Source organism: Cyprinodon tularosa, unplaced genomic scaffold (genome assembly GCF_016077235.1).
Source record: "Cyprinodon tularosa strain WSP-4 unplaced genomic scaffold, ASM1607723v1 ctg70, whole genome shotgun sequence".
Lineage (NCBI taxonomy): Eukaryota > Metazoa > Chordata > Actinopteri > Cyprinodontiformes > Cyprinodontidae > Cyprinodon > Cyprinodon tularosa.
In genome coordinates this window covers 4860623-4873600 of record NW_024039452.1, presented here as the reverse complement: position 1 = coordinate 4873600, position 12978 = coordinate 4860623, and the positions used below count along the sequence as shown (strand labels likewise).

The window sequence follows — 12978 nt, the reverse complement described above, 5'->3', positions numbered from 1 at the left end:
AAAAAAAAAAAAAAAAAAAAATTCATATGCACCCTGTAAATAAATCCCATAATGCTTTACGAGGTGAGGTTCAATGACTCTCTGAAACCGTAGCTCACCACAGATATACGTCTGAAAGTGCGCAGGAAAAGATAGCTAACGGGACGAGCACGTACGACGGCCTTACGTAAACATATCACCAGAATGATTGACAGTTAAGAGGACCACTTATTGAGATGATCCACCTGGAAATAAAAAATTATCCTCTATACCTTTAAAGTAACTTCTTTTGTGTTTATTGCAAAAGAACTGAAACTGGTTCAGATTTATGTGAAACAGTCATATTTCACTAAGCTGATTTCAAAGAAAGAGCAGCATCTCTTGCTACTGACGACAGGGTTTGTTTTTTTCCTAATAGATTCAACAAAAAACTCGTTTTGTTTTTGACATGGGGGGGGGTCAACAGACAAAGACACCTTTCTCATGTGTCATATTTTATTTTTTATATAAACTTGAGTTATTTTATGCGTTTAATTTTTTACTTTCAAAGTATTTAGAGATTGGCTACTTATGCAAGGTGTTCTATCGGTATTATTTATTATCTTATTTTTCAAATGAATTTTATCATTACCTCCAATTAGATGGCTTAGAACCTCGTCTTTCTTTTCTTTTTTCCACTCATAAAGTAAACTCTTCATGTAAATACTAGGAAAAACCTGCATGTGCAACTTACCTATTGAAGCCTTTTTTGTAATCTTTGTCATCAGTGAGTGAGAGAGAGGGAGGGAGGGAGGGAGGGACTGACATCCCCAACGTAAAGACAAATAGCTTTTCTTTTTTTTAAATATATATATAACTTTAATTAAACAAAAACATCTGATGCACATTTCTGTAAAGCTGAGAATAATTTCAAAGTTTATAAAACCACATCCTACAGATCCTTTTTGTAATCTTTAAAGATGGGGCCATTCGACATCGCTAAGTAATTAATGAAGGAAGGGAGGGATGGGGGAGGGCGGGCGGCCCTTAAGACAAACAGCTTTTTTATTTGACTTTAATTAAACAAAGTAAAGCTGAGAATTATTTATTTGTTTTCTAGATCGCTCTGACACAGAAGTACGGTTCAGTCTTTGCTCCTTTCAGATTAACCTTTACCTTCAGAAACTGCATTTTTCATCTCTCTGCATCCAAACACTGAAACCTCCAAACAGGGACGGATTTAGAAAATGTGGGGCCCTAGACAAAGACAGGCAGGGGCCCTCTGAATTAAGAAGACAACACATAAATCAGACCCATTCTACAGATAGAGAAATGTTAATAGAATAGACATCCATTATCTGTTCTAGGTTGTGTCCCTCTCTTCTTGTCCCTTTTCTTCTTGTTTTCCTCTCTATGTTTTGTACTCAGCTGACTTTTCATGCTGTCTCTAAAGGAATGAAAGATTTTTTCCAAGCACTAAGCTCACTTAGCTGATTGCTCCTTCCTGTGTTTCCAAAAAGGCCAAAGTAAATAACCCAGTCCTTCTTTTCACTGTAGACAAGCCATGATCTGCTTATCTGTTCTCCATTTTTCATTTGGATGAAATAACAGCTGCATGAATCATGACAGCAGACAAGATAGAGGAGAGCAGGAGGCGGGGTTACCAATCTACTTGCTCTGGAGAGCAGAGTTCGCTGCTTTTAGATGTTGTCTCCAAAGTCTCCAGTAGCAGAAAAAAGTCTCTAGATTTGGCGCTAGGAGCTTTTTAGAAATCAAAGTGCTAGAGGGGTCTGAAAAGTGGCTAAATGTAGCGACTAAAGCGCTAAGTTAGAAACACTGCTCTTTGCATGGTTTGTTTTTAAATGGTTTGCTGCTGTCTGTTTGGACCTTTCTGAGCATGTGCAGCAAATGGACTGATCCAATATGGCGGACGCACTTTAGACTTAGACAGATTTATTTTGTCATTTTTATGAGTGAATACAAAAATAAATTTGGTTTAAAACAGCTCTAGACACTTAATATTATAAGCATCCTGATTGCGTTTTGACGAAAAGATTTTCATCAAAAACATAATTAATGTTCACAAATAAGTAATAGCTGTATTAACCATGCATGTAAAAGGAGTTGGGGACTTGGGGCCCTATGCAACTGCCTAGTATTGCCTGATGGTAAATCCGCCCCTGCCTTCACGAGAACACTAGAAGCAAATCATCCTGAACAGAAACTCAGTTCATCTGTTACTGGAGCAAAGAAACTGGAGCTTTTTTAAAGGAATTTGTCTTGGGAAACATTAATGAGCTTTGAATTGGAGGTTCCGGCTCTCCTTCCAACAGATCAGGGTGATGGAGCTAAAACTGAAGTGGATTCGCTTCGTAAAGAACCAGTAAGGGTTCCTGCAGAGAGCCTCTGTTCAGACTGTAAAGACTCTGAGTCAGTGCGTCATGGAGGACCAGACTCCCACTCTCATCTTTATATCTCAGCTGGAAACCCGCCAGCTCCAAAGGCTGCGCGGCTAAAACAGCCGAGACGTCAAACACGTCATACTCAGACGAGGGCCGCCGGTGCAGCATCAGCTGCCTCTCTTCCAGAGCAGGAATCTCCTTCAGGTGATCCGCTGAGGCGATGATGCTGTGCAGGGTCACGGTCACGCTGAGCGGGTGGGAATGGAGGGTCTTCCTGTACAGAACCAGCTCTGCGGCCAGCATGGAAGGTTTCAGGCTGCTGATGTTGAACCAGATCCATCCTGGAGGAGCATGAAGTGGACCTGGGTGATCAGAACGGTGAAACACTGGATTATATGCTTTATTCCTACTCTGTCTCTTAATCTATCTAGAAATAAGTCAACATTTCTTAAATTAAGTCTATTCACCCTTAATTTGAGGACGTAAATAAGATGATTGGCAAATGGAATGAGTGTTTTTACTCTTAAAATGTGATAACTGCATAATATTCACTTAAAATTAGACAATGCAAAATAAGAAAATGCAATAGTTTTCTACTTTTAAGTTTATATCGTCTTGTTCCATCGGCAAAGAGTCTCTCTCACCTCCTCAATTTAAGAAGAAATTCACTTATTCCAAGAACAAAGGACTTATTCTGATTTTGAAAGTGGTGCTGAAAAGAACTTTCTTATGGAGTGAATTTTGTTTCATCATTATTGCAAGTAAAGAAAAAGTTAAACGGAAATTTCAAGAAGTGTTTTCTAGAAATGGAACTTTGAAAAAAAAATCTTAATTTTGAGAGGAGCTTTGCTGTTTTCTTAACCTTTATTTTTACAAAATAATTCTTTTTCAGTGTTAAGTATTTCATTCTTTTCAAATCGCACTTTCCAGATCCTGTTCTCTTCACAACCTTTAACTTTATTCTTGTAATATTATGACTTTATTCTTATAATTTTACGACTTTATTCTCGTAATTTAATGACTTTATTCTCATCATATTACGACTTTATTCTATTATTATGACTTTATTTTCGTTGCGACTTTATTCTTGTAATGTTATGACTATATTCTTATAATTTTACGACTTTATTCTCGTAATTTAATCACTTTATTCTCATAATATTACAACTTTATTCTAATATTGTTATGACTTTATTCTCGTTGCGACTTTATTCTTGTAATATTAAAACTTTATTCTTATAATTTTACGACTTTATTCTCGTAATTTAATGACTTTATTCTCGTAATATTACAACTTTATTCTTATAATTTTACAACTTTATTCTAATATTACTATGACTTTATTCTCATTGCGACTTTATTCTTGTAATTTTATGATTTTATTCTTATAATTTTATGACTTTATTCTCATAATTTTATGACTTTATTCTCGTAATTTTATAACTTTATTCTCATGATATTACGACTTTATTCTCATTGCGACTTTATTCTTGTAATGTTATGACTATATTCTTATAATTTTACGACTTTATTCTCGTAATTTAATCACTTTATTCTCATAATATTACAACTTTATTCTAATATTGTTATGACTTTATTCTCGTTGCGACTTTATTCTTGTAATATTACAACTTTATTCTTATAATTTTACAACTTTATTCTCGTAATTTAATGACTTTATTCTCGTAATATTACAACTTTATTCTTATAATTTTACAACTTTATTCTAATATTACTATGACTTTATTCAACTTTATTCTCGTAATATAAAAATTTTATTCTTGTAATGTTATGACTTTATTCCCGTGATATTACGACTTTAGTCTCGTAATTTTATGACTGTATTCTCGTAATATTACAACTGTATTCTTGTAATTTTATGACTTTATTCTCATAATATTAGGACTTTATTCTAATATTATTATGACTTTATTATCGTTGCGACTTTATTCTTATAATGTTATGAATTTATTCTCGTTGCGACTTTATTCTTGTAATATTACGACTGTATTCTTGTAATTTTATGATTTTATTCTTATAATGTTATGAATTTATTCTCATTGCAACTTTATTCTCGTAATATTAAAATTTTATTCTTGTAATGTTATGACTTTATTCCCGTGATATTACGACTTTAGTCTCGTAATTTTATGACTGTATTCTCGTGATATTACAACTTTATTCTTGCAATTTTATGACTTTATTCTCATAATATTAGGACTTTATTCTAATATTATTATGACTTTATTATCGTTGCGACTTTATTCTCGTAATTTTATGACTTTATTCTCATAATATTAGGACTTTATTCTAATATTATTATGACTTTATTATCGTTGCGACTTTATTCTTATAATGTTATGAATTTATTCTCATTGCAACTTTATTCTCGTAATATTAAAATTTTATTCTTGTAATGTTATGACTTTATTCCCGTGATATTACGACTTTAGTCTCGTAATTTTATGACTGTATTCTCGTAATATTACAACTTTATTCTTGTAATTTTATGACTTTATTCTCATAATATTACGACTTTATTCTAATATTATTATGACTTTATTATCGTTGCGACTTTATTCTCGTAATTTTATGACTTTATTCTAATATTGTTATGACTTTATTCCTGTTATGACTTTATGCTTGTAATATTTCAAATTTATTCCGGAAAAAAAAAAAAAAAATCTCTAGTAACTCTTCTGTTTTCTTAGATTACATTTTCTTAAACGTCCCCCAGAAGTGAAGAGAATATGATCTTTAAAATACAATTAGAAAAGAATGCAATTACCAAAAAAAAAAGAAATGTAAAAAAAGAAAAGTGAAAATATGAGAAGTAAAAATAGAAAAAATAAAATATGACAAAAAAAGAAAACAAATACATTTGAAAACAAAAAATTCTATTAAAAATGAATCAAAGAAAACAAATTTACTCTCAAAACATTTTTCTATTAAGATGTTTTCAAAGTTTTATCGATTGCATTTTTTTGTTATTTCTATCTACAGAACATGCTCTTTGTTTTCAGGAATGAAGTTCATACTTTCTGACCTTCAACACTTCGAAAACTCTGCACCAGGATTCCATCTGATCTTCCAAAGTCTTGAGCTTCCAGTGAATCCAGATGCTGATAGATCCTCTTCATGTAAGGATGTGGTTTAGCCAGATGACTCGCCGACACCTTCTTGATGTGAAGCATTTCTAAAATAGCTTTACCGAGCGCTTGGTTCGCCTCTGCGTTTCTGCGTTGCTCCTTTAGGAACAAGCCTTTGACAGGGCACTCCAGCAGGAAGACCACGGTTACATAAAAAATGGCCAAATGCACGCTGCCGAGCATTCTGAGTTTAAATAGGTTTTTTCAACACTGTCTGGAAGCAACAGAGTGTGAGCTGCTGTGGAACTTGTGCTAGCCTCCACCCTGCAGACCGGCGTACGGGTCTGAGCTCTAATAGTCGAGCAGGAGCCACAGGGGCCGTCAGGGCGCTCTGCATCAGTCCATTCCTGAAGCTCAGGAATGTTCTCCCTGTTTGACAAACACTCTGCCTGCAGTGAGCCGAGGCCAAACACATCTGAAGCACAACAGTACATGTGCTATCGTTGCCATAGCAACAAGATGCTTTTTGTTTGGGGTGAGGGTGGGTGGATCAGGTCATAATTAGGGATGTACGATATAATCGGCCCCCTATCGGTATCGGCCTTAAAACTGAATATCGGACATCGGCCACCCCACCGATATTTAACCCGATATTTGATCAGCTTCTGAGTTTCTAAAGTCTAAAAAAAAAAAAAACGGCTTCCTCTCAAACTTCTTTTTTACAGACTTAAAAACTTCTAAAGACGAGGGAAAAAATATTGATACATTAAAATATCCCAATATCATCCTATGCTGATATATTGCCATTTAAAAACACCGTATCAATCTCTTTACTAATGAAATATTGCTATATGTCATCGTTATGCTACGAAATCCCCCGAAAATTCACAAAATTTTGCCATATTTCTATATGTTGATATATTGACGCGGTATCGATCTATTTTACTAACAAAATCTCACAAGAATTTGCAAAATTCAAAAGAGTTTGTAACAGAACGATGAAATTTCAGGAGATTTTGAAAGTAAAATAGATCGATACCGCGTTTTTAAAAATCTATTTGATATCAGCATATGAAAATATATTTGAGTATATTATTTTTCAAAGTGTCAGAAATGGAGAACAAAACTGCTATTTTCAATGACTACTTATTTTTGTCCAGCTTTAACATCGGTATCGATATCGGTTATCGGCTACATGAGTTTGAAAATATCGGCATATCGGATATCGGCCAAAATCCCAATATCGTGCTTCACTAATACAAAGGTTTTTTTGAAAGACTTAACAAATTTTGTTAGTTTATAATTTATTTTTGTGTTTTAGACTTTGTTTTTTCTGAGTTTGATAGTAAATAAAGCCCTTAGTGTATATTTACAATAACAATAGAGGTATGATACTGCAAATTTGTACAGGGGGTAAACAAGGAAGTAGCCTACTCCATCTAAGCTAGTTAGCACCTCTCAGATAAGTGTGGATATCGGCCAAAATCCCAATATCGTGCATCCCTAGTCATAATATTTTAAGTTTAAGCTAATTTCATACATAAAAAAAAAAAAAAAAATCCACTTGAAGACGTCCCATCCAGGAAGCTTTTTCATATCAAAATGGCAGAAATAGAGTTGAGTTTGAGGCTTTATAGAGTTGACCAAAACAAAGCCTCGTTTCGGCTTAGAAAACATGCAAATTGACCCGGATGAACGGGCCCCCCCCCTTTAGGAATGGAGAGTCGTTTGGGTTCTTTGTTAGCCTGCAATGCCCGATACTGGTCTTTGACTCTGAAAGGGGGGTCGTTAGAGGGAATTGTTGGCCTGGATGAACAGGCGAGGTCTTCTGGTCCTCTGTAAGGACAAATAAAACATTCAATATGTCAAAAATTATCCGCCACATATCCAACTCAATAACCATTTAAATTAAATATCTTGTTAACTGAAGATGAAATTAATCACATACTTGTATTTTATTAAGCTGCACTTTGAATATTCGCCATTGTTCGGTGCCATTTCTCTGAGCACAGAGCAGCCGGCTTGCTTACCATGAATCAGGGGATACCCTAAGTTACAAAGTTTATACCAGACCTCTCCTTCAAAATGGGGGAAAAGAGGGCTGCATACTGTATGTCGGCCACATACGAAGGAGTCTTCCAATCCTAACTGGCAAGAACGTCCTGCTTTGATGCAATTAGCCGACGAATCTGGCCTTCGGAGGACGCAGCCGCTGGATTCAAACACAGCAGATGAATGAATGTCTATTAGACATAGACATTAGACAAAGTTTGCTGTAAAACAGACACACCCCCTCACCCCTCCTTTCCCCTTTTGAGGCACAGGGCAGGCTGAGCGTCAGTTACCGTCTTGCATAGCTTAGTGCAGCAGAAGGGAAGTGAGCATGAATAAAAGGAAAAGAGAACTGGCTGCAAACACTATTGTAAAAATGCTAGCATTCCCCATTCTGCACGAGTAGCATATGAGGAGGTTGGACCAACTTTAAGGAAACTGAGGGGACCAAAACTGATGTAATGAACTAAATGTTTAAAGTTTGTATTTGAAGATACAAACTATAGTTATGCTGCTATAGGCTTTGGAAGCTGGAGGACATAGGGACCAATTTTCACCATTCTATGTCTACTGTCCCATTCTGCAGTATTTGTTAGTTCAAGCTCTAACGTCACGTTCTCTCTGCTCGATCGCCTTCGAGTCAATAAATCAATGCAATTAGATAGAAAACTGAATATATAATCTGGTTGAATTCTCTATGGAGTATGAGATGACATGTGTTGTCAATAGGCCCTATAGAAATAAACTGAATTGAAGATTATTTTGATTTACTTAGAGCACCAAGCAGTTTAGATCTGGACTTCATAAACTCAGTCAAATATTATAATCCAACTTTTAAACCCGGTGTAACTTTACCTAACTTTTATTTAATCAAGTAAAATTAAGAACCTACTAGTGGTTCCTAGAATTTCTAAAAGTAGAATGGGAGGCAGATCTTTTAGTTATCAGGCTCCTCTCCCGTGGAACCAACTACCAGTTTTAGTCCGTGAGGCAGACACCCTGTCTACTTTTAAGGCTAGGCTTAAAACTTTCCTTTTTGATAAAGCTTCTAGTTAGAGTGGCTCAGGTTATCCTGAGCTATCTCTATAGTTCTGCTGCTATAGGCTTAGACTGCTGGAGGACATAGGGACCCCTTTTTCATCATTCTGCTTCATTCTATCTCTATTCTCCCACTCTGCAGAATCTGTCAGTCTGGGTTGCTGCTGCTGCTACTTTTAGACACAGCAGGCAAACCTGTGGCAAGCCGGGCGATGGGAGAGAAGGAGAAGACCATGAGAAAAAGAGAGCAGAGAAAGTGTGGACTGCTGGAAGAACTGCGGTGAACTGGTGAAAGAAAAGTGAAATGGCGTGCTCAAAGATGACCCTGCACATTTAGAGGATGTTTGGCTCAACCTGCTGCTGTGAAGCAGGATTCTCCACCATGAACAGAATCAACAATCAATCTGGATCCAGGCTCAAAATGAGCTCCTTGATATGTGCTTGAGAATGGCTTAGTCTCCATTCAAACCCAGGTTTAAAGCCTTGCAGGGCAGCCTAAAGCCCACTGCCAACATTAAGACAGAAAAAAGAAAGAAAAAATAACAAACGGTGCCATTAAATTATACGTAGATTAACGCACAAAGTAACCCCAAAGGGAAGATGAATTGACTTTATCACATTCCAACTGGTTTTCCTCCCCATCTGTAACTGGTCCCATCCTGTGACATCAGGATTAGCTCTTTGAACACAGATAAGTAATGTGGTGGTGTCTTTCTGTTGCCTTTGAAAGTCGAAAATTTCAACTAAAAGTTGGAATAAAGAGTTGCCAATTAAGTTAAAGAGGAAAGTACGTTCTGCCATGAACAGCAGCTAAACTCGACAAAACCGACTTATCCAATACTGCTGATTCTTAGAGATCTATCTCTATTCTCCCACTCTGCAGAATCTGTTAGTTCAATCTCTAACATTCTGCTCTCTCTGCTTTTTCTCACAGTAGCTTCATCTGGTCTGTTCCTGTTTGGCTGTGACTCCTAGATGCTGGAGATTGGCCTGTTTTTCAGTGTAGTCCTGTTTCTCTGACTGAGACTAACTGGATGTGCTCTCTTCATCCTCTGACATGGGAGCTGGCTTGGAGCTCGTCTGCCTGGCTGTGTGTTTCCTGGACGGGGCCGCCTGTGGAGCTGGTTGACAGTTGCCTTTTGTATCTATGCTTCTTTTTCTATGTCTGCTTCCTTCTCCTTGAACCCCAGTGGGCCTCAGCAGATGGCCGCTCACACTGAGCCTGGTTCTGCTGGAGGTTTCTTCCTGTTCAAAGGGAGTTTTTCCTCTCCACTGTCGCTACAAGCATGCTTAGTGTGAGGGATTGCTGAAGAGTCAATGAGGCGATGCAATCAGCCGGTTTTCCTTAGATAGAAAACTTTGAATCAATCTGACTGGATGATCTGGTGAACTGGAAAGAGATGACATGATGTGAACTGGAGCTATAGAAATAAACTGAATTGAAATTATTTGCTTTGATGATATTCTGGGATCCTTTGTGACATCTTGAAATTGAGGAAAGGGGTCTAAAATAAAAAAGCACTTTTGAAAATATTATTTGAGAGCAAAAATATTAACTCTCCTTATTTGTTGTTGGTCTATCACATAAAACCTGTTCAAATAAAGTGAACCTTGTGTTTTAAACAACACAACATGTAGAGTACCATTAGCAAGACCCCAAATAACAACATTTCTACTTTTCCAAGCCTTTTATTTAATCTCTACACTGTTTTTTTCTCTCTGTTCAAGTGTTACCGTACATCAGTGCTGTGCTAAGTCTCTCATCTGTGTCCACTTGTGTTCCCTAATGACAAAGCAACAGATGCTTTAGACCAGACTTTGATCTTCTCAGTCTGTTGCTTGTTTTTGAGTTTTTTCCTTTTCCATGACTGATCCCTCTGCAGTTACGGGACAAAGAAGCTATCCTCAGTTGGCTCTTCCTGTCCCCCCCCCTCCTTAGTCTTCTTGCTCTCGGAGGTGGAGTTAGTTGCTGAGAAGTGAGCCGGAATCTGTCAATGAAGCAGTTGTAGTTTTAAACACACAGCAGGAAGCAGGTAGTGGAGAAGAAGTGATTTTAAAGGATGAGATTCAGGTAAGAACATTCTTTTTTTTCCCAGAGAGCTTTGCTTGTTTTAGAACATCGTTTTAGATGCATTTTTAGTTTTATAGCAACAATCTATCTGCATCATGGGACTTAATGCTAATCTTTCCTTCATCGATAACTCATTTTATGCTTGAATTTCTGTGACATGTACATTTGTAAGGATAAACTTGTTTCTGATTGGTGGAATCTCACTCAACACTTTTGCATTCAAAGAAGCAAACATTATCTTAACACATTAGTGTTTTACTAGTGCCACAGTTTTGCACTTCGCCCCATCTTGGAGCCACTCAGCTCTGGTTGTTTGTTGCAGTCTGGGAGCATCTGAGAGTCTCTTTGTTGCACACTCTGCTATGTGCTGCTGGATGGCGGCCAAGCATTAGCTTGTGTTTTCAGCAGAATACTTTCCTTCTTCCCACCGGCTGTTTTTTTTTCCTCTTTTCTTTGAAATGTGCAAAGCTCTTAGGACCCTGTCATTACTGAAATTAAACGATGCGGCGACCAGATGCATACTGAGCTATGGAGCGGAGCTGTTTGTTGCATGACACGTCACATTCTCTCAGTAATAACTGTTTAAGGGTACTGCAGACTCAGTAGCATCATATAAACTGATTTAACCATCTGATTTAACAATCTTATATGTGATATGAATTGCAGTAAACACAACCTAGATGTTTCATCAAAGAATGAAATGATTCTAGATCTCTATGTTTATGTAAAAAGTATTTCCTACCAATAGATTTCACCTTTTTTGTTGTTTGTTTTTCATCACATTTTGATCTTTTGAAACATGAAAGACGTTGGTTAAGGAGGCTGCATGTTGAAGCAGCTCTGCTTGCTAACTTCAGATATTCTCATTTGAAAGAATTTCAGTTCTGTGGTCGGATCAAAGTTTTTTTTTTTACTGATGTTTTTTAAAGGAAAGGTCCGGTCAGCAAGGAATAATTAATGGATCATTATTTATACCTAAAATTAATACGTTCACTGTGATTTAATGTAATCAGTTTAATCAGGAGAAATAATTTGCTGACTCACGTTTCCAAAGAAGTTGTTGACTCTTTGACTCCAGTCTGTGCGCTGTTGTTCCAGTGTTTGACTGATTCGGTGGAGGGCGGACAGGGTTTACCCAGAATGTGGTTGTTTGTAGGTGAATGGAAAAGCTGACTGCCACTCAGATTTCCTGCAGTACTTGAACTGGTCATAGTGGAGATGAATCCCTTGCTCAGTGTGAAGCTCAAATGACGTCTTGGGGAAAGTGGATCCAAACCTCCAGTTTAAATCCCCAGCTTAGTTTGAAGCTCAGATGATCCTTCCAGGGAGAGAAGGTCCGAAACATCCAGTTTGCAGGATGACTTCCTGCTGACGGGCAAAGATAAAAAAACAAGATTAAGACTCAGGTTGACAAGAACTCAGTTTGACTCAGCAAAACTCAGCTTGGCTAGAGTACCCAAAACTGGCAAACACTCTGGCGTCGAAGTAGTGGCAGTCAGCAGCTTAAGAACGCTCCGCTAACAAGGTAATCTTCTGCATGTGTGTGAGGAGGCGAACCAGAACCAGACACCTCCAGGTGGAGGAAGGGAGACAAACACAGAAACACAAACACACAGACAAGAATCCTGACACTGCCATCTTCTAGCTGTGACATCACGGTGCGGTAAGCCTAGCGCCATTCTCCCCGCTTTACAAGCTAAATCAATGGCAACTACTAGACACATCTGCAATCAACAACAATTATTGAAGATTTCCAGAGGACTTCACCATTGAAATTCACCAGAGCTATAGTGAAACTGACAATGCCCACGTGCATGGCAGCTGGAGGTTGGAATACATCGGGTAAAAGTGAAAAACGGACGGGTTGGTCGTTGGATCGCCAACTTGAAGAGGGAGGATTTGCCATCGAACTTCTGGCCAGAGAAAAAACCCGTAATATGTAGCCAACATTTGGAAGAAGAATGTTTTCAAGATGACTTGGATAATAGCGCGTTGTGACAAACACCAGATACAGCACTGGGACTTGATCAACAGCCGATACCGCACCATGACGTCACTAACCAGTAGGTGGCAGTAGTGTTCTTTGACAAACATGGATGCCTCCAGTAAAGCACATTCACATGAAAATTACTCTGAATTAAAACACTTATAATCAATTGAACAGGTTGGAATAATTTCATATTTAAAGAACTTTCAGGAGTTTGTATTCTGAATGTGAGCGGACTTTTCTTTTAAGCCCTGGTGTTGGATGCTGTGTTTCATTTTTGGACCTTTGTTATATCATATCCGTATCAACCATATAACGTTTTTTTTTTTTTTTTTTTTTTTGTTCTTTTTAAAAATTGCCAGAACAAAATCTGAAATAATA

At 37.3% G+C, this 12978-nt stretch overlaps 2 protein-coding genes across 5 annotated transcripts in view; one reads left to right on the top strand and one right to left on the bottom strand.

Moving 5' to 3' along the window:
• Window positions 1–1874: 1874 nt before the first annotated feature.
• On the bottom strand, window positions 1875–5783 carry LOC119772170. 2 transcript variants are annotated; one of them, XM_038268496.1, is made up of 2 exons: window positions 5407–5783; window positions 1875–2701 (listed from the first exon to the last, which is right to left on the bottom strand). In XM_038268496.1, exons 1-2 carry the CDS (start codon window positions 5690–5692, stop codon window positions 2307–2309), a joined length of 681 nt encoding a protein of 226 aa, XP_038124424.1. In that variant the 5' UTR covers window positions 5693–5783; the 3' UTR covers window positions 1875–2306. The 2 variants fall into 2 exon arrangements, with proteins under 2 accessions (XP_038124424.1, XP_038124423.1); XM_038268495.1 differs by having other exon boundaries at window positions 1875–2722; window positions 5407–5779.
• Window positions 5784–10459: 4676 nt separating this feature from the next.
• Window positions 10460–12978, top strand: part of frem1a (Fras1 related extracellular matrix 1a) — a 64399-nt gene continuing 61880 nt past the window's right edge. For all 3 annotated transcript variants that reach the window (XM_038268454.1, XM_038268453.1, XM_038268455.1), the window contains exon 1: window positions 10460–10610. The gene's annotated coding sequence lies outside the window, so the exon portion shown is untranslated. The remainder of the gene's footprint in view (window positions 10611–12978) is intronic.

Bases quoted from the DNA above. Each gene is read 5' to 3' on its own strand.
- LOC119772170 (XM_038268495.1), bottom strand. From the start codon at position 5,692: ATGCTCGGCAGCGTGCATTTGGCCATTTTTTATGTAACCGTGGTCTTC. The intron at 2,723-5,406 runs GTCAGAAAGTAT...CTGATCACCCAG, and splicing joins GAGTTTTCGAAGTGTTGAAG to GTCCACTTCATGCTCCTCCA.